The 25495-nt window shown below is 43.4% G+C and overlaps 1 protein-coding gene across 5 annotated transcripts in view; it reads left to right on the plus strand.

The window, feature by feature from the left end:
• The first annotated feature begins 2533 nt into the window (after positions 1-2533).
• atp9b (ATPase phospholipid transporting 9B) overlaps positions 2534-25495 on the plus strand; it is a 58219-nt gene continuing 35257 nt past the window's right edge. For 2 of the 5 annotated variants that reach the window (XM_072705377.1, XM_072705378.1), the window contains exons 1-8: positions 2557-2666; positions 7729-7902; positions 10857-11007; positions 13541-13654; positions 15242-15350; positions 16854-16912; positions 17540-17591; positions 21665-21759. In XM_072705377.1, coding sequence (XP_072561478.1) covers positions 2587-2666; positions 7729-7902; positions 10857-11007; positions 13541-13654; positions 15242-15350; positions 16854-16912; positions 17540-17591; positions 21665-21759 — 834 coding nt within the window. In that variant the 5' untranslated portion in view covers positions 2557-2586. Of the gene's footprint in view, positions 2667-2693; positions 2885-7571; positions 7591-7728; positions 7903-10856; positions 11008-13540; positions 13655-15241; positions 15351-16853; positions 16913-17539; positions 17592-21664; positions 21760-25495 lie in introns of those variants that run through there. The other 3 variants (XM_072705379.1, XM_072705380.1, XM_072705381.1) reach the window with 3 other exon arrangements.

Here is a 25495-nt window from a genome sequence, read left to right on the forward strand (position 1 = left end):
CCTTAGAGCTTCTTATGTATCTTTTTCGTCTTCAGTCTGGTCCTATCAGTCTTCTCATTACACCGCAATGTGGTGTTATGACAATGAATGAGAGATAATGTGAAATAATGAATTCACTTCCATGCTTTCTCTCTTCAAAAACAATCAATGATAAATGTTTAAAATGAATATACAAACACAGGCAGTAACATGCACAAACAGTTGCTAGAATCAATCATTACACAAAGTATATGTCAGTAAATCATGACAGCCCCAGGTAAACAAACAGAAGAGTGTGCACTCGCGGAGCGTCCCTGTGACTCAGATGGCCCACATCACGGGGGTGACGAGTCCCGTCTGGCACCAGCACCAGTCACAGCTGCGCAGATGAGGCAGCTCTCTACACAGTCTCATGTCCATGCCTCAGTCATGCCAGTGAACTAAAAATTTGGTACCTATTTGCACATCTAATAAAAAACTCTTTATCTGTTTAAATGGCTTTCATTTAAAGCTGAAAGAGAGAAATGGGAAATAAACAACTGAGAAGCAGTTCAGGGATGTGGTCCCAGTGCACCCAGTGATATGTCTTATACAACATGCCATTAATTAAGGGTGTGTGGAAGCCTGGCTTAATTTAAAACAACCACAGCTACTTACCTAGTGCAGGGTAGCTTGTTGGCCAAGGGAATATCCCAAGAAGTACAGAGCAAAATGCAACCTGCATGGGATGCCAGTCAATCTCAGGGTACATCCGCTCATGTGCAGTCACATCACTCACTACGGGCACTCACAGTTCCTCTCATATGCAGTCACATCACTCACTACGGGCACTCACAGTTCCTCTCATATGCAGTCACATCACTCACTACGGGCACTCACAGTTCCTCTCATATGCAGTCACATCACTCACTACGGGCACTCACAGTTCCTCTCATATGCAGTCACATCACTCACTACGGGCACTCACAGTTCCTCTCATATGCAGTCACATCACTCACTACGGGCACTCACAGTTCCTCTCATATGCAGTCACATCACTCACTACGGGCACTCACAGTTCCTCTCATATGCAGTCACATCACTCACTACGGGCACTCACAGTTCCTCTCATATGCAGTCACATCACTCACTACGGGCACTCACAGTTCCTCTCATATGCAGTCACATCACTCACTACGGGCACTCACAGTTCACCTAACCACAACTTTTTGAAGAAACCTGCATATTCTGCAATTTACAGTCACGGTGCCAGGGGAGCCAGTGTTAGCTGCTGATTCACAATGCCAATAAAGAACAAACAATATATATATCTGAAACTGAATCTTTTATTTGCCAAGGACAGAGAAGTACAAGGAATTTCTTTTGATGCAGGTGGTGTCGTGACAGAAGCAAAGTTAAACATACTAGTAAATATCAAGAAGTAAAGTTAGATGGACCAATAAGTAGAATAAAGCAAAAAAATATATATTTACAGGAGATGTGCAAAGATGAGGCAAGCATGTAGACAATATAAATAAAGAAATAAATAGATAAATGGATGGATGTAATGTGCAAACAGCTTGGGTTTTGTGCAAATGAGTTCTGTAAGTTAATGAAGCTTGTGCAGTGGGTGGTTAGATTATGAGACAACTTCTCATGGGTCCTTATTTAGAAGGCTGACGGCCTGGGGGCAGAAGCTGTTAAGGTGATGGTTTGTCCTTGGGCTCAGGGCTCTTATTCTCTGCTTTTGCTGGGATGGAAGATGCTGGAAAAAGGAGAGGCCAGGATGCAGGGGATCCGACATTATTTTTTTGGCTCTGTTCCACATCCTAGATGTGTACAAGGCTTCAAACAGGGGGAGCTGACAACCAATGATCTTCTCCATGCATCGCATTATACACTGCAGTCTCTTCTTAGAGTGCGATGTTGCAGAGCCAAACCAGACACAGGTGGAGGATGTAATAATTGATTCTACTGCAGCCGTGCAGAACTTAGCCATGAACTTATTTAGCTGATACAAGAAGTATAGGCGCTGTTGGGCCTTCTTAGTGATGGAGAAGATGTCCGTATCCCATTTGAGGTCTTGTTGGATGATGGTTCCCAGAAATTTGATGGTTCCAGCTCTGATAATGCTAGTGTTTCGTATGACAAAAGGTGGTGTTGGTTTTTTTTCAGAAGTCATTGATAATTTTTTTTTGTGATCAAATCTAATATTTTATGCAAATGTTTATTGCACTTTAATGCATAGTTTTATTATATCTTTGGTGAAAGTGTGTTTTACAGATTTTACACTTTTATAGTTCTTCTCTGGGAGCTGGAATTCGTATTTTATGGCTTATAATTATAACACTCCTACATACAAAGTCAAATTTTTCTCTACATTTTGGTTGACAGACCTTGAAATACTCTTCCACAAGCTCGTTTACAGTAAATCAGAGCGGCGCTATCCAACCAGACTTGCTTCCTTATAGCAACAAATACTCAACGCATTTAACATCTATTGGTGGTAAGAAATCATGGGTTATAAGTGGACCAATCGGTAAAGCGTGCGTTGATATCACGTTGCCGGCGAACGGCGACGCCCTCCGCGGCCGTCGGTGACGTCACGCTGTGTACAATCCGGCCAAGATGGCTGACAGCATCCAGCTACACCCGGTACGGAACAGCTCTAAGAAAAACCTTTACTACAGTGCGGGTAGACATGGCAGGTACTAAACACGCGTCTTCCTCTATGGTATCGCGAAGGAGAGACTACTGCTTGTGACTTAACGTGAGAATGAAGGTGTTTTCGCTATGTGAGGTGCGGTGGTTGCACTGACAGCATCCCCGGAGTTTGGTTATCCCACTGAGGTACGCAGGCCCTTCGGTTGTGTGAGGTGCGGAGGCTGCGTTGACAGCACCCCCGGAGCCCGGTTGTCCCTCTGAGGTACGCGAGCCTTGAGCTACGCCCTTTAAATAATAACTTAATTGGTTAACGGGAAGTTTAACTCGACGCATCGGGATGTAGCTCATTTTTGTTACTTCACCTGTTATACTGAGTGCGGTTAGAGACTGGACCGCTTGTGGGCTGCCAGCCAGCCTAGCCTAGCCTAGCCTAGCCGAACCGGGGTCCTTGGAGGAGAGCTGACCTTAGCCGTCCGGTGCTATGTTCCTACCCGGAAGTGGGGTACCGGCAAATACCGGGAAGTCGTCTGGCAAAAGACACCAATTTTACGGACGACCAGAATACTACTGATAGACAGATCTGGCTGTATGCTGGAAGTTTGCATCCCTCAGAAAACGTGTATGTATTAAGTACTTATGAAACGACAGCTACGCGCAAGTTAGCAAAGAACTGGTCGTATGCTGTTCAGCCCTTTACGGTGAATCAGGTTAATAGGGTTTTGGGCCTTTCTACTGATTACTTTTTCCATCTTCATTAAAAGTATGGAATATCTTAATAATGAGTGATTTGAAGGACTGGCCATTTTACTTGGCATTTATAGCTAAATTCTGCCAGTATTGATAGTCCTGGACAAGATATCACACATACCGTATGCAAAGAATGATAATGTTGTACAGAAAGTTTGGAGATTTGGAGTCAGACATTGTAGAATGAAATGCTTGCTTTGGCTGATGAATCAATAAACACCTTTGGATTTTCATTTTTCATTGCATCTCATAGTCATAAGGATGCCACTGATAAATAATTTCAGGCGCAGGCTTAGAAACATGGAACGGATGTCCAGGAAATGCCGCAAACTTACACTATTGTTAAGAATAATCTGTTTGCCAAGAGATAGCAACAGAACTGTGTTCTAAGCCATTCTGCTTCAAAGCAATTCCAGTTGTCCATCCATTCATCCTTCCATCCGTCTTTCCATGTTACACAGCTGCTTATCCAGTACAGGATTACAGAGAGCTTGGAGACTTTCCCAGGAAGAGTAAGACTAGGGTACACCCCGGATCAGATGCTGTTCCATCACGGGGCACACACTCACACACTGAGGGCAGATTTGAGGCACGCATTCATCTACTGGGACTGCGGGGGGAAACAGGAGTACCCAAAGGAAACCCACTTGTCTATCAGCTGTCTTTCCAATAGCGACCTTTGCGACCTTCTCAGTTTCTTGCTGGATATTGATTAAGCACCTCAGCTGGTTCCAGGATGGGTAGCTGCAGTCATCTGGTGGCCTGGTCACATGTCAATACCAATTTGTCCATCACTTTTAACCATGCTAGTATTTTCAAGCTATAGAGCTAAAAATGCTGGCATTCACTATCAATATTCACTGTTTATAACAAGCTGCAATTGCACCATAACTGTGGATGTTAAAATGCTTCCTAAGAAGTACAGGAAAAGAAGTCCTGATTTGGAAATGGTCTAGCTGCAGAAGGAAGACCACTTAAAAGTTTAATAGGACAAATAAGGCAAGGTTTTGCAGTAAGAAGAAGCTCTCACTGTAACTGAGTGCTTGCCTGGGCTGTTTGGATGGGAGGTTAACATGATACCCTGTGGGGACTCAGCTTGTCCCGCTGCATTACGGACACTCCACAGTGCGGCATTCGAAATATGCCGGCCTATGTGAAGACAGGATGAATGCAAATTGCAAAAGTTCTTGAATCTGCCCCTGTCTTTTGTGTGCTCAGTCAAGCGGCGCTCCGTGTCCGGTGACGGAGTGTCCTGAATCCCAGAGAGAGTGTTTGTGAAAGGGACATTATCTGCATGCGACCGATTGTGCCAGCTTCGTGAATAATGCAGCGAGTCAGGTGTAGCTGGATCCTGTATCAGGTAATGCTTGCATTATTTCTCAGCTGAGTCCTGCTCGTAGCATTCAGGTCCTCGTATATACATTTCCAGTGTAGTTACTGCAAACGTTTTCTTCTTTCACCTGCTCTACCCGATTACTGTTAAGAGTAGAAGGAGGAGGGAACTTATGCTGTTGATGTAGACCCAGGTAGAATGGTGAAGTTATGCTGAAGGCCTTTTCCTCATAGCAGGAGTGCCGGTGGAAGACAACACTTTTTAGAGTATATCGGGTACAGGTTTCAGTCTCATTAAGAGCTCTGAATTCCATGTGTTGACTTGCAGTTTTAATTTGCTACATTTAATTATCGTTGGATAAATAGTTACAGAATATGGGTGGATGGATTGTAAACACTTGGATATAACATAATGCATCACTAAAAGACATGATTAGCCATTTTATGTATTAAAGATTTATATATACACGTATATATATTGTATACTTGTGTTTTATAGCCAAATTACTGATGCAACTATTCTTCATGATTGTTTTAAATGCAAGCATTTAACAACAGCTTTGGATTTTGTTACATCAGCTGGTTCTTGGCCACGATTTCAGTTTTGTTAGATATTTATGTGTTAATCTGACTTCTGTGTCTAAGATTGCCTTGTCATGGCTGTGTTTGTTCATTTTGAAGTGCAGTAACGTGCCTGACTGTTCCCTGTAAGCGTGAAGATGTGTATGCTGTCATCAGTCAGCTGAGAAGGCACGCTCATCTTTAGTGTGATCGATGTGGGGTCACTGTCAGACCCCTGAGATGATCTGCTGGGTTTTCCTTAGCTTGGCCTTGTGAAGAGTGCCAATAGCAGGTGATTTATTCTGTACGATTCAGCAGCTCTGAACGTTCCTGCAGCCTGTGCTGGAAGTTTCTCCCTCCAAGGCTGAATGTGCGACCTGCCGCTTTGCACCATAGTAGAGCTCATAGGAATTTCATTTGAATTCGATCCAAGTTACCTGTCATCTAATTAAAAAATGCCTGATTTAGGTTGACTTTTAGACTGTGCTCCAGAGTTGTAAAAACTCAGTACTGTGAGTACCAAAATGGGTCTTGCCAATTAGAACTCTAATGTATTCTTCCATCTGTTCATCTTCAAACTGCTTCCCTTGGTGAGGGTCATGGTGGCAGCATGCCTAGTAGGTCAGATCAGACCTCTCTCTGGAAGGCCACATACTCCAGCTCATACTGAGGGATTCCTGGGCATTCCCCAGCCAGCTGGGAGGTATAATCCCTCCAGAATGTCCTGGGTCAGCCACAGAGCCTCCACCCAGTGGGATGTATCCAGAACAACCCCCTTGGTAGCCAGCTGGGTTGCATCCCAGGTATAGGTATAGATGTCGGTGTTTTTAATGTATCAGAAATAGTTCCACCATGATATTCAGTACTGTTCTTAGGTAGTTAAAGAAAACATTTTAAGCTGGATAGTAAGTGTATGTTTGTTAAAAGACATTCACACAGTTTAACAACAGACCATATGCAAATTAACAGTGACAATAAAATACTTAAGATTTTTTCTCTAAAAAGTTACTGAAATCTTTTTGGCTGGCTATATGAACATCGCTTCTGTTCCCAAACCTCTCCTCAGGGGCACACCAGTCATTCCATGTATTCGTTACATTTCTTCATCAGCTCGATTAATTAATTTTTTGATTAATTGAGTTGATTACTTAATTAGTTACTTAATTGAAGTATTGATTAGCCTAGCAAGGTGTGCTAGTGGTCGAGTCAAAAAAATGCATGTTAGATGGTTATTGGGGTGACTTTAGGACAGGTTTTGAAATGGCTAATGTTGGCTTTTCCACTGGCATAGAGGAACCAGGCTGTACCCAAGCTGTACCACTAAGAGACACTAGTTACAGCACGGTTCCAGCTTGCTTTGGCTTTTCACTGCAGACGGGTCGGCTCAGTTAGGCGTTGCTAGTCAGCGTGGGTGTGGGTCAGGTATGGCTCACGTAATATACAAAGGAAAACCGTCTCTTTGCAGTGTGGATCAGGCATGGCTCTGCACAGTACTGTATGCAAAGGGATTTCACCCTGCATTTCACTTTGAAGGAGTGCACAAATCTTGTCCATCATTTTTGTGCTAACATGTTTATATTTTCATATGTTGTTGCTTGCTTTTGAATGAGTTCAGACTTTTTTAGTGCTGAATAACTATCAGCTGTCAGAGAAAAGAGGCAAACTGTGCAGCCGTGGATGAAGGGTAGGTGCTGAGACAGTGGTCTACAGGCAGATGTCAGGCCCCTAAAGGCTTCTGGAAGCTTTAGCTTGTTGGGTGCAGGAAATTAACTATCAGTAGGGTGAAGGGACTGGAATGGCATGGAACAGAAATTCTGTGTGATCTTTGCTGTCAGAGGATGCTGGGGATTGCCTTCTCCGTTAGCAAACCCGGTGTCTTAAGGCAAACACCCGTCACTGAGAATTTGCTTCTGAAATCTCAAGAGTGCTTTATTTTCAAGTGGACCACACTCCCTGGAGTAGAATGACCTGCTGCAAAGATGACATGCCAATTCTTCAGGAAGCAGGTGCATAGTAATCCAAGAAGGTTGTGCCCTGCAAACTTGTAGCTAGAGTGCCTGTTGCTGTGGCTGTAAGAATGAGAATCTTCTACGTCTCCATTTAAATTTGCAGTCGGCTTGTCTTTTCTGCTGCCCGATTTGGAAAAGTGCCTCTTTTGATTGGTGTCCGGAGTCCACGTTGTTTTTGCACCATCAGCTGTGTAAACCTGCAGAACCACAGTCTGTAACTCAGTGATGCAAAGGCCATATACCGCCAGTCGCCAAACCATACTGACTTTGTCATTCTTTTCTTTTTTTTACTCATCAAAGTGCTTGAAGACACCATGATGTGAGTTACTGTGTGTCCCTGTGTTTTCCGTATCCCATTTTGTGATTTTTTTTTTTTTTAAAGTGCTGTGCGGTGATTCTGGTCTGCCTTCGCCGCTGCGTTCATGCCTGGCTCTGACTCACTTACACCCCCCCACAGGTACCAGGTGGAAGATGAAACATCCCACCTGGATGAGATGCCCCTGATGATGTCGGAGGAGGCTTTCGAGAATGATGAGAGCGACTACCAGACCCTTCCTCGGGCCCGGGTCAACCAGAAGCAGCGTGGGCTGGGCTGGTTCATCCTGGGCGGCTGGAAGATAGTATGCTGCAGGTACATAGTTACTGCGTTTACTGCGGTACTGAGGCCTGCGGTCTTAGATAACCTAAGGACCTTATTTACTTATCATCCTGTCAGTCCTTAACATCAAAGAACTGACTTCACTTAGGGCAAGTCTGCTATATGCTTTAAATATACATTTGATCATCTCATGGTCAGCAGACGACCAAAAAAATATGACAGGAGTACTTCTGAGAAATGGGGGGGGGGGCATATTCCACATTTGGGTTTTTCAGCTTCAGGCCGGAATAGCCGCGCTCGCTTGTGACCACCGCTGCGTTTTTTGGGCCTCGCCGCCTGCCGTACACTAGCCCTCTTGTTTGGCCACTGGTGTGTGGGCAAGGCTCAGTTTGGATTCCCAACGCGTCAGTGGCTTAGCGTGAAGAACACAGGTAAAGCGAGACTGTTTGGTTGACTCGCTCGATGCACATCAGCAGTCTGAAATCAAATCAAACAGCAAAAAAAAAACACCCAGCTAAAAATGAGCCATTAAGCTAATTTTGCCTAATGATGGAATTGCTTTTAATGTATTTTTTATGTTGGAGTTAACTCTGGCTAGGAGCCCATTTAGGCTATAATGTTCATTCCTGACTTAACTTTGATATGATTTTCAATTTTTATATACTTTTATAGACATATCTTTGCACTTATGACCAAATTTTTCCCCCAGATGAATTCATAATTTTGTACATTTTAGTCTTTATTGTTATTTGTAATTCAGCTATTGATTGTAAATAAAGTACTGCTTTATTTACTTCAGTTTTATTTAAATTACTTCTTAGCACATGAGGAATGTTAATTCGCTGTCCTTTTGACTTTTTATTTTTGTGGAATATAAATTTTAATTGTAAAATTGATTGAATGCACAGCTTTCACTTCAGTTTGATTATCAGTGATGCATCTCAATTGCAAACTTAATATTGATCTTTTTTTTCTAATGAACAAATAGGATTTTTCACAGCTGACTAATTTAATGCTTTCCAGTATTTTTTTGTATGCTTAGTTTTCGGATTATGAAATTCGAGTAATTCAAGCAGAATAACTTGGTCGATCCCAATTTTCTGTTATTTAAACAACCCTCATTTGTTCAATGAATCTTTCATATGAGTCAAGAATTAATCAAACTTTGGCTCTAGTAGAGGGGATGCATAAGGGCCAACACAAACACTCATTTTTCCAATTTATTTGGAACATGTTCTAATGGCAGCTTCAATCAATATGTCAGTTTACATTATTCGGAAATTTGCTTCCTCTCTTGTCCTGTGACCAAGTCTATGATAAGCTTTATTGACAGTTTTTTTAGTAGGGGACGGTTGATGTAACAGAGGTAATTTATCTCTGTGCAACATGGAATTATACTATAATCTTTGTAGAATTCATTGTCTCAGAGTTTGTGGTTCTGTTTTACGTTTACCATGAACACATTTTTCTTCTTCATTACAGGCAGTTCTATTAAGCATCTTTCTGAAATGGCATTTGTTTCATACACAATCAGTAAAAGATACGTGAAAGATGTCAATATAAGACAGATCTCTTGTTGGTTAATCTGTGATTTCATGCCAACACGTGGCAGAGTCACACGCCTTGAGGGATCCGGTCCCTGGACGAATACATTAAACATTCATCTCGGTCGGTTAGCCGACATCCTTTAGGAAGTGCAACTCTTTAGGGGTGTGATGATAAGCTGATTTGAATTGGCAGAAATGTCTACGATGTGGTTGCATCAGTAGAGAACGCCCAGTCAAACTTTGATTTATTAATCGGCCAAAAAACCGACATATGAAGCCAAAGTCACAATAGATACAAATGTGTTTTTTTTGTATCATGTAATATCATGCAAGAGATACACACCCCTACTCCATCCATCCATCCAGGGCTGTACTTTACTTGGCGTGTTCTGGGCGTGTTCTGGGCGTGTTCTGAGTGTTTGCAGGCAGCAGCTTGGGTGGCCGATGCAGTGAGGCCCCTAACCTTTCAGAAGGTTGAAAATGCCGGGAAACCTCATTAGGAAGCCATGTCAAAGGCAGCCCGTCAGCATGATTAACGTCTGCAGAGCTCTGTGTTTAATTAGCTGATGGTTTTTGGGCTCAGCAGCAGAGGCAGCGCCGCAAAGAGACCACTTCCTGTGACGCGGGCGAGCGCACGAACCACTGCTGCTATGCTTAGGCTGCTTTGTACTCTCGTGTTGTGTTTGTACATCACTTTTTTAGGCACATGACACAGGTTAAGGAAAAATCACCCTTAGTCTGATACTGCTGCTATAAATAATTCTGATTTCACCTCTCTTCAAGTCATATAATTCTGCTATTAATCCTTTTTCATTTTATGTCTAGGTCATATAAATTTAAGAACTTTTGCATGTGCTTGAGAGATTGTATGTTCAAATCCCATATCTGACAGTGTTCGGGATGTTATTCACAGAAGTAATCCATTACAGACAGAGGTGGAAAGTTCTGGGCGAGAAAGTACAAACCCAGACCAAAGTTTTGTTTCAGTCAACCAGTTGAGTAATCTGTGACTGTGACTCTTTATACTCAATTGGTTGAAACAAAACCCTGGTCTGGGTTTGTACTTTCTGGACCTGAACTTTCCACCTCTATCTGTAATGGATCACTTTTTTGAGTAACTTTCCCATCACTGCTGGCAGAGTAATTATATTGCAATTAGGTCCTCAACTAAAGCCCTTAACCCCAATCACTCCTGGGCGTCAGATGATGGCTGACCCTAACCTTTGATCCCTAGGTTTTCTCGCTTGTACGTTAGCCACATATATGTCAATTTATTTTCCTCTCCAGCTGTGTAATAAAGCTTACAGTACACTGAGAATTGGGCCGTAATACTTGCTGAGTGATTTAACTGAAGCTGCAGTGCAGTAGTTGCAGTAGCCGTCTGCTCCCACTGTGGCTCTGAGGTGTTGGTATTGAGATCCTGCTACCCGCTGTCCACAGCTGCTGCGAGTGGCTGGCCCACATCTGCCGCAGGAAGAAGGAGCTCAAGGCACGCACCGTTTGGCTGGGCTGCCCGGAGAAATGTGAGGAGAAGTACCCGCGCAATGCCATCAAGAACCAGAAGTACAACGTCTTCACCTTCGTGCCTGGGGTGAGTGTGCGGCATCAGCGCAGCGTGGGAACACGGAGCCGAGCGCGGCAAAGTGGCCCTCATTCTGCACGGGAGACAGTGACGGTCTGCCGCATTTCACTGTGAAAGCATCACTTTTGATGTCAAATATATCCAGGAGGTCCACAGGTTAACAAACAAGATCAGTTCCCAAAGTCAGTCTTTAAGTCGAATCTGTTAAGACGGAAAAATAACTATGCAGTACATAATAATATTCATACAGTAATAATAAAAGTAACTAAACAAAATATTGTACTGTACCTCAAACTGACAAACTGTTGAAGTCGTGCAACATTTTCACGAACATCACAAATGTCGTGCGTGTCTTCGTTATTACGATCCGTTGTACTTAACCCCAATTTTTTATATAATAAGCTTTATGGCAATCAGTTCCTTAATACGAGTTCTCTGTAAGTCATACATTCTTAATCTGGGGATTATTAAGAAAACAAACAAACAAACAAAAAAAACACTTCGGCACTGGGGTATGTTTGAGTTGGGTTAGAATAGCTGTGTATCTCACTAGCTCTCTGTCTTAGCCAGTGAACCCAAGCTGAAATCCTGCAGGTGAGGCCTCTCTGACTTGTAAATAGATATAACATAACTATCATACCTTGGTACAATGTGCCTCAGCCAGATACTGGGTGTGTTAGGGTGTATTACTAAAAACGATAAGATCAAAAGAGTTCGTCAGTGTTCATTCAGTAAGCTATTATTATTCGAGGAAGGTATTATCGCATAACACCCTGATACTTTGATTCCTTTGTCCATGTTCATTGGGGCCTACGTGAGCAGCACAAATACTGAAATTGAAAACCAGCTGAATTTACGCGTGAAGTACCGAAAAAACTTGGGTTTTCTGTGATTAATAGGAGGAAAAGGAAAAGGGAACGAATCCAGTTAGTATTTGAATAATTATGGTATTTCCACATTTCTGCTTTAATGTCAAAACTTTGCATCAAATAATGTTCACCGAGCAAAATAGATTTTTAATGTTTATTATGTTGCTGGGCTTTGTACATTTCAAAGGAGGTTTGTTACTTAGAGAGTATTCTTGATATAATAAAAACAAAATTATCTTGAAGTGTGTAGCCAGTGAGTGTTTCATTTGTGATTTGCTGATACATTCTTGGGCTCTATGCTCCTTGCATTTTGTTAATGAGACACCTGCTGTATCACATACACTGCACATCATTTAAAACATTGCAGCCCCGCAATGTGTCATGACCTCTGTGATGCATGTCGTGTTGTGAGTTGCGAGCATTGCTACCCCCCCCACAATCATATAAATGCTGTTTATACAGAAGTATAAAAAAGTAAGCCGGTAATTTAAAAAATGTGACATGTTTGACAGCCTCTGTCAGATCTAAAGTGATGTAGATATATGGGGCCTTTGAACTGCCTTATTGCCAAATGCGGTGTAAAGTTATCTGTGACTCTGGGCTCAGACCAGCTTATGCTCCAGGTTTTGCTTAAGTGACCATTCCAGGGTCAGCCTGTTCCTCCCATTAGTGCAATTCTGGGGGAAAAAGTGTGATCTATTATATCTCTTTATTAAAACGCACAAAAACTAATGGCTACATAATTAAGAGACTTATCTCTTGTCAGTGCAATAAAATGTCAACTGTCTGTCGAAGAAATAAATATTCCCATCTTTATTGAGCCAGGACTTTAATTTCGTCCTTGGTTTAAATTATTAAATGCACAGAAATTGGTTAAGCAGTGTGCATTTTCCTGAAGGTCACAAAGTTCATTAGCCGCAGAGTGTTATTGATTGCAGATCCCTTTAAAGCCTCTGTGTAGACTGTCTGCTCTGATTATTATTCAATCTAAACCTTTCATTGGGCTGCAGGAGGAAGGAGAGAGATGCCTGTTGAATTTTCCTGATGCCTACCGCCTGCTCTCCTTACATGGCACTGCTGTGTCAGTCCTGTCTCTATATGCCGTTTGAGGCCAGACTCCTGCCCTTCCTTTGTGGAGCAGGAACATCACAGAGTGGCTTGTTCATACGCGCATTTTTATACATGCTCTCTGTAAGCCTATGGTGATATACCTCGTCATGCTCTCTGATCAGTTTCTTGTGCACCGTGTTGCCACTTGTGTTTTAATAAGCATTTCTGCACTTCAGGCAGCGTGTGCTAATGGCGAGTCCAGCAGAAGCCCGTTCCGTGTTGCTCTGTAGCAAATGAAGGGCAGTTCTGACCCGGTTAGCTGCTTGGGCAGACTCTGTCAGTCAGGATCTACATTGTAGAATCTGTACGGATTTCCCTGCCAAAGCGCCGCTGACCCGAGATGCCAGTCTGAGTCTGGCACGCTGTGTACCTACATTTAAATCAGTGTTTCCCAATCCGGTCCTTGGGGACCCACAGACAGTCCACGTTTTTGCTCCCTCCCAGCTCTCTACTGGTAGAGAGCTAGGAGGAAGCAAAAATGTGGAACGTGGAGGGAGCTTGTGCTCGGGCCGAGTTCGCTGGCAGTGCCCGATTCCCTCTGACACCCTCTCCTCTCCTTTCAGGTGCTGTACCAGCAGTTCAAGTTTTTCTTGAACCTCTACTTCCTGGTGGTGGCCTGCTCTCAGTTTGTCCCAGCTCTGAAAATCGGATACCTTTATACCTATTGGGGTCCTCTGGTAAACACAAGTTCGTCTCTTACCTACAGATCGAATGAGTCCTATGTCCACATCATTGTTTCCGAAGTATTCCCTGTGCCGTCATAACATAACGTTATAACCCAGTTTGTATAACTTTCAATTACTATTTTCTCTTTGCTGTCTCTGGAAATGTCATCTCTTTGTTGTTTTTGTAGGATGTTGGTTATGTGCCGTGATATTTATTTATTTCTGAAGTCGGCTGAGGCAGCCCAGTTGAAATGATTCAGGAATGTGCAGCAACATAATCTGTGTGATGAATTTATTAAGGAAGTGCTCACATTTCTGTGTCATAAATAAATTATCGTAACTTTATATTTCTATGACCGTCTTCAAGTGGTGTTTAGTTGCATATCATGGACAAAATACCGTTGACATTTTTTTCAACCTTGTCATGTAAAAGCCAGTATTTTGTACTGAGTATAGGCCCATGGAGTGAATTTTAAACATTAAATTTTTTTTTTAAAGTAACATTTTAAATATTATGATGCTTCAGAAGTGAAGGTGAAACTTGAAGTAATAATATAACGTCATTTATTATTGCACCTAATGCAGTCCTATGTCTCAGTGGGAAAGTTCTTCAAATATAATTGCTGTTTCTAAAACGATGAGATTTATAAAGTAATTATATCCTGCCGGGAAGTCTCTCAAGGTGTATAATTTTCCACACTTCACATTACCAAACAATAATTATGTTGAAGTTTTCAATTACGATACTTCTATTGTAGCTTCCTGAGTAAAATCATATACTTTTGTTAGACTAGATCAGTGGTTCCCACTCCAGTCCTCAGGGACCCGCAGTCGGTCCTTGTTTTTGCTCCCTCCCAGCTCTCTGCCAGACAGTCCATGTTTTTGCTCCCTCCCAGTTCTCTGCCAGACAGTCCAAAAACATGGACTGGATTGGGAAACATTGGACTAAAAAATATTATGTTGTCATTTATCACTATTCACTTTTGCCTTATTGTGGACTGTTCTGTGCTTAGTGATGCGCAAGTACATCTTCAACACGCGTTTCGTGGTTGGGGAGTATATGCCTCCCCATTATTTATGGAACAAGTCATAGGTCCTTTAAATTTTGCTTGTTGTATTGATTAGAATTTTGTCAATGAAATAAAGAGTTTGCTATATGCAGGATTAAATTATATAGGTCTGTTCCTGCTTTTGTAGGTTTTAACGGTAGTCTTTGGAACACTAAAACAATTAGAATATCTTGCTCTGTCCAACTAGACCTATCAATCTAGATGTCACTGTAATGTTGGGAATGTAGCGCACAGCACCTGGCTGTTTGCATCTGTGGAGCGACTTCATATTGAATTACAGGGGACATTCAGGGTGTGAGGTAACCGTTAGCTTTCATTGCTGCGTGTTTGAGGCCCAGGGACATGCTGCTGTTGTTGTACCCCAGAGAAACACACTTAAAATGAATAGCTCTGTTAAAATGCCCAGCGGCATAAGTGAGTGTCTCAGAAAAATAAGTAGCTTCGGAAATCTGCGTCAGAAACATTTGTTTAATACGACTCTTCAGTCATGAAAGAATGTGACACCACATCCCTCTGCCTGCTCGTACAGAGCTTCGTGCTGGCTGTGACGATGGTGCGTGAAGCCGTCGACGAGGTACGCCGCTACCGGAGGGACAAAGAGATGAACTCGATGCTGTACGGCAAGCTGACAGTGCGAGGTATGCCTCTCTGCCGGCTGTGCGTCCGCAGAAGTCAGCCTGGGCTTACAATACCCCCCACCCACAACCCCCAGAGAGCAAAAAAATTAAACCTTGTGAAGCTGTTCATCTTTAGAAGTGCAACTATCCCGAATGTATAAAAATGGCAGCGTGTGTGATTCTACAGTGCACTGTTGTGTAAGAGTTTAAAAATAACCACAAGCTCCTACCAGTAACGCCATTGATATTAAATAAATTCTTCTGCCCGTGTAATTACTATAGTCTCCTAACAATGTATTAAGTTATTAAATTACCCTGAATTAATCAAATTTCCATTATGTTTATGATCTGGGTTATTTTTAATTATAAGCAGTATTCTGTAGTTCAGTTGAAGTGAGGCTGTGCGGATGTTTGAAGTTTTGTCCGTTTTGCTTTTCGGGGTCTTTCTGGAAAGATCTTGCTAACTAAAATGAACCCCAATCTGGCAAGCTTACTGGGCGATTGAAATAAATATTTTAACATTCCCCAGTTAATTTTCCTTTGTGAAACGGCTAGCTAGAGATTTCTGGGGCCCATGAGAGCGTATATTAGGCGCCCCACCCAAACCAATCCAGCTTTGTTCCGCATTTTTTAGGGAATCGCCCCAACTTCCCCCACTGTAATGCCTCTACCTACTCTTCAGTCCATAGTTTATATTGTAGATCATTTGGAAAGACAGCAAAAGATACAAAATCTCTGAAATTTAAGATATCAAAGCATAAATCACATTGATTCTTGGCACCAAAAGCAACTTGTTACGTATTTTCACATGAATGGTCTATATTATTTTCAGCTTACTCAAGCATGTTGCTTTCCGATTTCCTGCTTTGCATGTCCCCTTGATGTGACTTGTAACAAATGCGTTGTACTTCTCTCTAATTAGACCGGTTTAATTCCCATAAGACTCCTCCTCAATACACATGGCACATCCTGCAGTGTGGTGTGTGTATAGATAGATAGATTAGATAGATTGATTGATTCTTTATTTGTCACATGGCTGCTACAACATACACTGAAATGCTTTTCCGGCAAAAAGTACCCCGGCTGTGCTACACATACAAAAGGAATAAGTACTAACATCACAGGAAGATAAAATATATATAATACGCATAAGTATACAGAACATTGCACTGTGAAAGTATAAATTGCACTGTATACAGATTGCAGTGTGGAGATATAAATGTCACTGTAGATGTGCCATGAAGTGCAGATATGTCCCTGTGTGTGTGTCTGTCTGAAGCTCTGACGTGGGCTCAGAGGGAGCTGGTGGATGTGCCTGCTGGGTGGATGTGATCGGCAGTGACCAGTCGTGTCTTTGGCTTCCTCTGGGCTCCACATCCCGGATCTTTATGAGGCCCTGTTACTCTCACAGGGAGAAGCGCAAGGCCAGGAAGACCAGGAGACAGGCTATAAGCTTACTGATACTATACTGATACTATAAGCTTACTATAAGCTGACTGACTTTCCCTCCGGTTTTGCCGGCAGGTAAAGTGCAGGTAAAGAGCTCCGACATACAAGTGGGCGACCTGATCATCGTGGAGAAGGTTGGTCTCGCGCTGCCGCTCGCCTTTTCACCAGCTTGTTGTCCTCCAATCACGTTTCCCATCAGCCCTGCGCTATTGATTTGTCGCAGTAAAGCCTGGAGTTCGACATCAATTGAGTTGGGGGGGGGGGGGGGGGTGTGGTCATCACAAACGTGTAGGTTGGACTTGCGTGATTTCTGACCGCCTCTGCAGAAAGGGGCCCTTTATGATCTTGGTGACTTCTAGTAGGCCAATATCATAACCCACTGAATACAAACCCACTGTACAGATTATGATGGCTTGGGGATGGGCGATAGTGGGAGCCTCACTTTCTCATCAGCTTGAGTGCTTTTAGTCCGATAGGGAGCTGCTTTCTGAGGAGCCAGATGCTCTGTAGAGCTTCAGAAGAGTAGGGGATAGCACCTGTGCTTCCGTTAGCATTGATCTGCAGAGGTCAGGACCTTTGAAGGGACTTTTTGACTGATGGTGGTCTTAGCTTAATCAACACTAGTTTTTCTTTCTACGTATATGGGTGGGGGGTTCAGTTGGGTCTTTAAGAACACTATTTGCTTTGGCTTAATGTGTATATAGTCTTTTAATCTGCTTTTAATGCTGTGGATGGTTTGTTTTTTTATCATTTTGTTGCAGAACCAGAGAATACCCGCTGACATGATTTTTCTCAGGACATCGGAGAAAAGCGGTATGTGGCATTTGTGGCAGACAGAATTACTCAAAAGCTTGTAGAAGTTGTCATTATAATTAAAAAGGAAATAGTGTCCCTCAGTTATTACTGTAATCTGCAGCATAGCCACATACTTCATTTGGGGGGAATGACATAATTCATTTACCACTGTTTTAATGTCCACAGAGTCTTACTGAACACTCACACAAGCAGCTGTGATTAGGAAAGCTCATCATTCATCCTCTATTTGTTGATGTGTTCAGATCAAAATGTGCTACTGCACCTGAAAGTTGCCGTTTCGCATCCCAGGAGGAACCAGGTCTTTGATCAGAGCCCCGAACCGGATTTTGTTGCAGTGAAATGAAAACGGGGTCGCTGGAGCAGGTGGGGGTTAAGGGGCTTGCCTAAGGCCCAATGGTGAAATCACTAGGGGATTTAAACTGATGACCTACCGATCACAACCACAGCATCCAGACTCAGTGAGCCACACACCACCCTATGTAACTGGGTTCTTGTGTTAAGTGGATTTAAATAAAATAACTGAATAGTTGTAATGATAATAATATCATACATTATCTCTGGTCTCAAAAACCCAGAAATCACCTGCAAACCCAAAGTGTGCCACACTGCTACGTTCCACCCCAACGCCCCCCCCCTCCCAAAACCTGATGCTGCATTTACTTGCGAGATAGTGGATGCCAGTGACCCTAAGCCCTACTGGGCGGGTGCCCCGTGAGTCCCAGGGAGACCAGAGCCCAGTGTTCCCAGTCGTCCGTACTCTCCCCCTCCTGCGTGTCACCAATCAGACTCCACTTCCTACCTCGGATTAGGAAAATCGGGACCAGGCGAAGTGTGCACATAGTTACATTGTTGTAAGCATATCGGTTACAGGAAACAAAAAAAAAATGCTTTTATACCTTCCATGCCAGTCCTGTGATATGAACAGTAGATTTCAGGAAATGTGCAAAATTATAGTTTCCTGATTCTGAGGGCACCCCCCAGGTACCCCCCAGGTAGGAGTTTGAGGAAGCTGGGACACTTCAGGGAATGTCAGACGGCCAAAGGTGTACGTTAAGTTCACCCATGTTGCAAAACACGTCCCTTTAACCCCAGAAATCCCCTTTCCCTTTAAGGAATTTGATTTAAGTGAGACCGAAAAAACCCCGACAGAGCCTCAAACTCGGCACACGGTAATGCTGCAGTTGGGGGGGCGTCCCTGTGTGTTGGACACAAAGCGAACGCACGGCTCCTTTCTAAACGTCAGACAAAGAGGCCAGTGGTGAAAGGTTTTATTGAGAATAATCCATCAGTTTGATTTGATGAAGCGAATGTATTATTCATTCTTGGGTACATAATAAGTGCCTTATTAAATGTCACAGATATGTGATCTGCGAAGGATGATGAGCCTTCCTCAGTAACGTGCGCTCACGTTGCTCTTCCCTACGCATCTGCACCCCCCCCCCCTCGACAACTTCATTACCCTGATGCACTCTCTCTGCCCAATCACACACAATCTGCAAAGGCTGCTGATACTTTCAGATGGAATTACAGCGATGTGAAATTTCTCCAGCAAAACTCTTAGCGCTGAGGAGTGTCATTGTCTCAAAGACCTGCTACAAAGAGATGCTTTGCGGGTCATCTCCTAAGTTTTAGCTCTACAGTGATTTTGACATCTTTTTGCTTTTTTGGAGCAAAACAAACTCCCAAAGAAATGATGTCCCAACGAAGCAAGTCTTGTTTTTTTGTCTTTGTAGAATTATGCGTTAATTAATGTCCATGGCCTACATAGACAGAAATGCAGTGTGTGTGCATAGCACATGCTTTTGGGTTTGTGGGGAGCTGCACTCACTTCCTGACACGCTTCTGATGCGCAGACATCACTGGCCAGAAGTGGGTACAGTATTACCAGTGTCTGAAAGAGATGAAGGTAATTTGAGAATAATCACCTTATGCAGAATTTACCGCATTGAACAGGATCTGCGCATCCAAACACGTCAGTTAAGAGGGAGTCAGCGTGGAATGTTCTCGTCTGAAGAGATACTTTCGTGGTTTCCGGAAAACCGTGAAATTTTAACGTGCCGCAGAGTAACCCCATGCATAATTGCGAGCGCGTATTAATCGCCAACTGTAATCATTCAAAACGGGAGTGACGCAATGTCAACTCCAGTGTCTGGTGGAGTCCCTCCTGATTAATCGATGGCTTCATCGGTTTTCTAACTCTGGCTGAATGTCACCTGGGCCTCCCACTGGACGCGTGGACGCGTGGACCTGGACAGAAAGGGCCTGCAAAGTAATTTCCATCCATACATGTGAATATAAGACAGAAGTAGCCTTTAAACACGCCATCATTGCCAGTGACTGACATTATGGCGAAACTTGGAAACTTCTCATATGCTCTCTGTCTGCCAGATGACTTCTGTTATAGTGGTTCTGTTAATTAAGAAACATTGAGACTCCAAAAGATGGCCAGTGACATTATAAAAGACTCAACACTCCCTGGACACTCTCTGTTTGCTCCCCTTTTCTCTGGATAAAAGATTCAGGACAATCAGATTCAAAAGAAAGAGACTCAGGAACAGCTTCTACCCAAAGGCTTTTACCTCTGTAACCCCCCCCCCCCCCATTACCCAAGACTGATAACATCCATTATTTCACTATATTTTGTATTTTAGTATTTAAGTATTTTAGTTGTCTTTTTATTTTCTCTATTTTTGTAATTTACATACATTTTGAATATTGTGCCAAAGTGGCAAAGAAAATTTTGTTGTTTCATTTACTATGACAATTTACTATGAAAATATTGTCTGTCTATCTGTCTGTCTGTCTGACTATCTGCTGATCTGTCTGTCTGTCTGTCTGTCTGTCTAATTGCTAACCGTTTTAGCCGTTGCGTGCACGCATGGTGACTGCTATCATCCTGAGTCTTTGGGAGCCTCCAGCTTCTCCCATAATTTATGCAGTAGCGTTTGCACCATGTTTTTCCTGAGTGCCATTTATATCACCATGTCTGCTTTGTTTTTCCCCTTTATAATTACCCAATGTCTTGACTAAGCTGTATGTAAATACGCCTCGGACACGGAACTCCCATAATGCAGCGCAGGTGTTAATGCCGCCGTGGGCTGACCTGATGTGATCTGCTCTGACAGCTGATAGATGTGCTGATTCCAAAGCTCGCCGCCCTCTCTCCTTAACAGCCCATGTCAATTATACAAAATAAAAGGCTGGCTTTCATAAGTGTAGTGTAACAGGATATCAGCTGACTGTGCTGAATAATTCAGCTATGGTTAGGCTTAGCTCCCACTAGTTATAACTAATGGTTGCCTCTCAAAATAATTGCAGTCATATTAGCTGCAAATTAAAAGCTTGTTCAGCGAGTGCCCGACCATTTTAGAAAAGTGTAATTTCATTTATTATTTGGTTTCTGCAGTTTCATTCATCAATGTTTCAGTAACGGCAATTGTGCTTTGTGTCAGGTCTTCTCGATGTATTATCCCTAATGAGTGTCTTTGAAATGGGCTCCAATCTTGCTGAATATTCAGTGGTCTGGTGTGGGCATGCATATCGCTACACTTTGATTATGAATTAAGTGGGATATTTTCATGGGGCTACAGCAAAATGTAAACTGGTTGCAATGTCTTGACATAGCTAAGTGCTTCTGTTAAAGAGGAATTGAATTTGAATTGTTGGACTTGCAGCATGGTGATACTGTGATTTTTATCCTTATTTTTCCTTAAACTTAAAAAATGTGGACTGTCTGGCCTGGAGCAGGAAGGGAGCAAAAACGTGGACCGTCTAGGGACCCCTGAGGACCGGATTGGGAAACACTGTCTTAACCCGACACTTACCATGCAGCTCTTGGGCACAATGTGCTCTAGCACAGTTATGGTCACGGTCTCAGTCACGGTCACCGTCACCATCTCTGTGGTTGCTGCCTCTTTCACCACCTGATGAACCTTCCGTTGAATAGGAGAACCTGTCGTATCTGTGTTTAGCCTGTTTAACGTGGCGAAGGCTTTTCATGCAGCAGTATGGAAGAGTCTGATGGAGATGGCAGTGGTGCTGGTGAGTAACACGTCTGCTCTCTGCCTCAGGGTCGTGTTTCATCCGTACGGATCAGCTGGATGGAGAGACGGACTGGAAGCTGAAAGTCGCCGTGGCCTGCACACAGAGGCTCCCCGCGCTGGGGGTGCGTTTCCTCTGCCAATTCTTATCTGATTTAACATGCATATAATTCAGTGAAACAAAAGTAAATATACTAGCATGAGTACTGTAGCAATACGGGTGAAGAGCCTGCCTTAATTTGTAACTAGGACTGAGCAATTAATCAAATTTTAATATTATGAGTTTGTCTTGCGACAATTATCAAAACACGATAATTGCGATAAAATTATTATTGTGGTGCTTTTTCAGTTCGTTACGATGCTCCTGTTTAGTCTTGTTTTGTAGATCCAGTGCTTCCCTTTCTAGCCTGTTTCTATTTGTATCTATGGAAACCCACTGGGGACGCCTGGGTAGCGGAGTGCTTAGCCCTGCTGCCCCACGATCTCCCCGTGTCATCGTGGGGTCTCCTCCGGATACTCTGATTTCCCACACAGTTCAATACCATGCTGAGGTTAATTGGAGTTACCAGAAAGCCCATCGGTGTGCGTGTGCGAGTGCGTGGTGTGTGTGTGCGAGTGAGTGGTATGCGTGTGCGAGTGAGTGGTGTGCGTGTGCGAGTGAGTGGTGTGCGTGTGCGAGTGAGTGGTGTGTGTGTGCCCTGTGATGGGTTGGCCCCTGCTTTGTTTCCTGCTTTGCACCAATAGGCTCGGGACCCTCCCATGACCATGAATAGGACAAGCAGTTAAAGAAAATGGATGGATGGATGGATGGAAATCCACTGCTAAAAAGACAAAGTACAATAAATGCATGATATTTCCAAAGTCAATGGGTAATATTGTGATTATGATTTTTCCCATAATCAAGGGGCCCTACATGTAGCACAGTGGGACTGTGCTACATGTAGCAGTGCTGTAGCAGTGATGTAGCAGTACATCGATTGGTGTCATGACATTCCGGTTAACCGTCATCTGTCCGACAGCCATGAATCACCTGGGTCATATGTCGACAGACGGGGATGTGGACCTTTTTTCCTAGAGATTCATTTGAGCTCAGTTTACAGTTTTTACAGCATCAGGTTTAACCCATACTAGCACACGTCAACATACACACGATGTACTTTGCGTTGCATTGTGATTGATTCTGTGGTGATTTTGAAGAGTGTTTGCCCATGTAAAGCATTAAGTCTCATGGTCGAAGCAGTAAAATCACTGACCTTTGGTGGAGAAGAGCCTCTTCTGTAACTGGATTGTATCTCTCTCCGTAAGATTCCGATGAACTGCCTCAGTGACATCAGATCAGTTTACCCAGTTGTGTTTTTCTTGCCTTTAGTTGCAGGTCTGTCTAATCAGGCAAGTACATCTTGCACCTGTCATTTATTTATTTATTGTTGTTTTTATAAAATGTGTATTTTATGCGTTTAAAGAAGTTTGTTAATGCAATGATTATCGCTCAGAAATTGTGCAGTTTTTGGCTGTGATTAAAGCAGCGATTGTAATGCACAGGAATGCATGCAGGCGTTGTCATTAAATCAAACTGATCTTCATTTTTTTAATGTGAAAGAAGATATTAGGAGAGTATTGGTTTCACCGAGTGAACCTCTGGTGGTCAGAAATGCCTTTTTCCTCAGCGTAGGCCAGCATAACTGTGAGGGCCTTTGCTCTTCGCCATCATCAGTCATGGCTGTGATTTCTGCATGTGTCTGATGTTGTGGGCCGCGGGTATAGAGACCTGCCATCGCCCCATCATCTTCGGGGGCCACCACGGCAGCCTGAATGAGTCAAAACCACGAGGCCTCCCAAAGCCATGCTTCAGTGGGAGATCATACAGCCTAAGGTCATCCGTTCAGATTTTGTCGTCTTCTCCAAACCACTTACCGTGATCAGATAGTTAAAATTTCAACAAGTCGTTTAATGATGACTTGTTGAAATGAAACACCCAGCTAGGGTTTCCAGTGGCTTGCGAGTCACGTCTTTCCTTTCCTTCGTTTTATATCTGCTCACTACACTCCGCTTTCTCAGTTTGGCATGATCAAGTGGATTTATTGCCGGCTTGCGGCCCTCAGTTTTGAATAATTGGAAACCTCCTGATTTATTCTCAGAGATCCGTTCACTGGGGGTTCATCGCTATTTAATTATCCCTCCTGCTCTCTGTTCTCTCCTTGCTGTAACTTCTGATCTTATGAAATGATTAAGGAAACTCTTCAAATGTTACCCCTCTGCTGAAACCTTATTTGATTTTATTTCCGGGACAGCCGTAACATTATGGGGCAGAGAAGGAAATCATAAGGGCATTTTAAGAATAAATAACGTGATCCTGGGTGAACCTTGTGACTAATCTTAAGAGTTTGGTGATCCAGTTGATCCCAGTCCTCAGGTGGCCATCTCAGTGTCGAAGGGCTCAGGAAGATGGCCTACCTGCGTTTTGCCTCAAAATAACTTCAAAACGTAACTGATGCAACTCGCTTTGCAACAGCAGCCAGGCTGAACAGTTCAGTTTTTGAACCATTTAAGCAACTTTGGCCAAGCTCACAGTCACACAATGGGAGCACCGACGGATCTCTCCGGTTGGCCGTGTGTCAGTGTTCACACACATGCCTGTGACACTTAATAGACACAGTGAATTTTCTTTAAATAGTAAAAGTGATGCATGCCTCTAGTAGCCCAGTGGCACCGTTCCACGCTCAGCCCACAGCCTGCCATTAGTTTATTTTTACCCTCATTCTTTCATCTAAGTACTGTGATCTTCTTTTTGGGGAGCTTACCCAGAAATGGCCTCCACTTTGTAGCAAGATGTTCTCAGCACTGTGGTGGGGGAAAAAAAAAAGATATTTAAGACGCCTCATCTTTCAAAGGTTTTTTTTTAATAGGCAGACTTACTGCTGGCCTGATTATACAAAGCAGCCCTAACTGGTGAAGCAGAGTTTCATTTTCCTGTCCAGTTCATGGGCTGGTTGAAGATAAAGTCCGGTGCCCCAGTCCTGTCCAGTCCATGGATCCTTGGCAGTTGGGAGGATATCATGAGCTTTTACCAGACCGTGTGTCTCTGTGTCTGTCCTTCTTAGGGAGGCATCACCGCTGGGTGGCTGTTGTATTGCTCTGCATGGTAACCAGGCTCATCTTAATCATAGGTGATAACTGACAGGCGAGAATGATACAGATATAAGACACCAACTTGTGGATGGACATCATAAATTATTTGTTCTTGTGAACTGTTGACTGGGAGGTTCTAGGCTATTAACAGCTGGCATGTAGAACACATTCAGTAATTGCTGGGGGCCACAGGGATGTGTGCATGCCTGTTTATTATTTGGATGTGACTTCTCTAGTTAGGGGGCAAAGTTATTGGTGAATGTCCAGATGTGTTCTATGTCAGATTTGCGTTATAACATTTTCGATCTTGCCGCGCTTCGTATAATTAGCAAATCCAGTTCATTCTGCAAAACTCAAATCACAAGGGGCTCTTCCTGTCCCTCACTGCCACTTCCTCTTTGACTGACAGTACTTGAGCAGGATCGATGCCCCTCTTCAGTAACGCTTCGGAATGAAAAGCGACCACTTGGGTGCCTGGCTTGATAGGCCAAACACCGGGAGATGTGCTCCGGGTTTCTGCAGATTCCTTGAATAAGCTTTCACTGCTTTAACCCAGAATGTTCTCCGATGCAGGCATTCGCCTCTTGCTGGCCGTCAGGTTTCCTCGCGTTGGGGATCAGCGCTGGGCCGAGAGAAACTGGGGAGGGTTCCGGAAGGACTTACGGGAGTGGTACAGCGTGTACAGTGAGCTCACTGTTCCCGGCCACATCTCTGCAGAACCGGATGACGTTC

This window comes from Paramormyrops kingsleyae, chromosome 23 (assembly GCF_048594095.1).
Source record: "Paramormyrops kingsleyae isolate MSU_618 chromosome 23, PKINGS_0.4, whole genome shotgun sequence".
Lineage (NCBI taxonomy): Eukaryota > Metazoa > Chordata > Actinopteri > Osteoglossiformes > Mormyridae > Paramormyrops > Paramormyrops kingsleyae.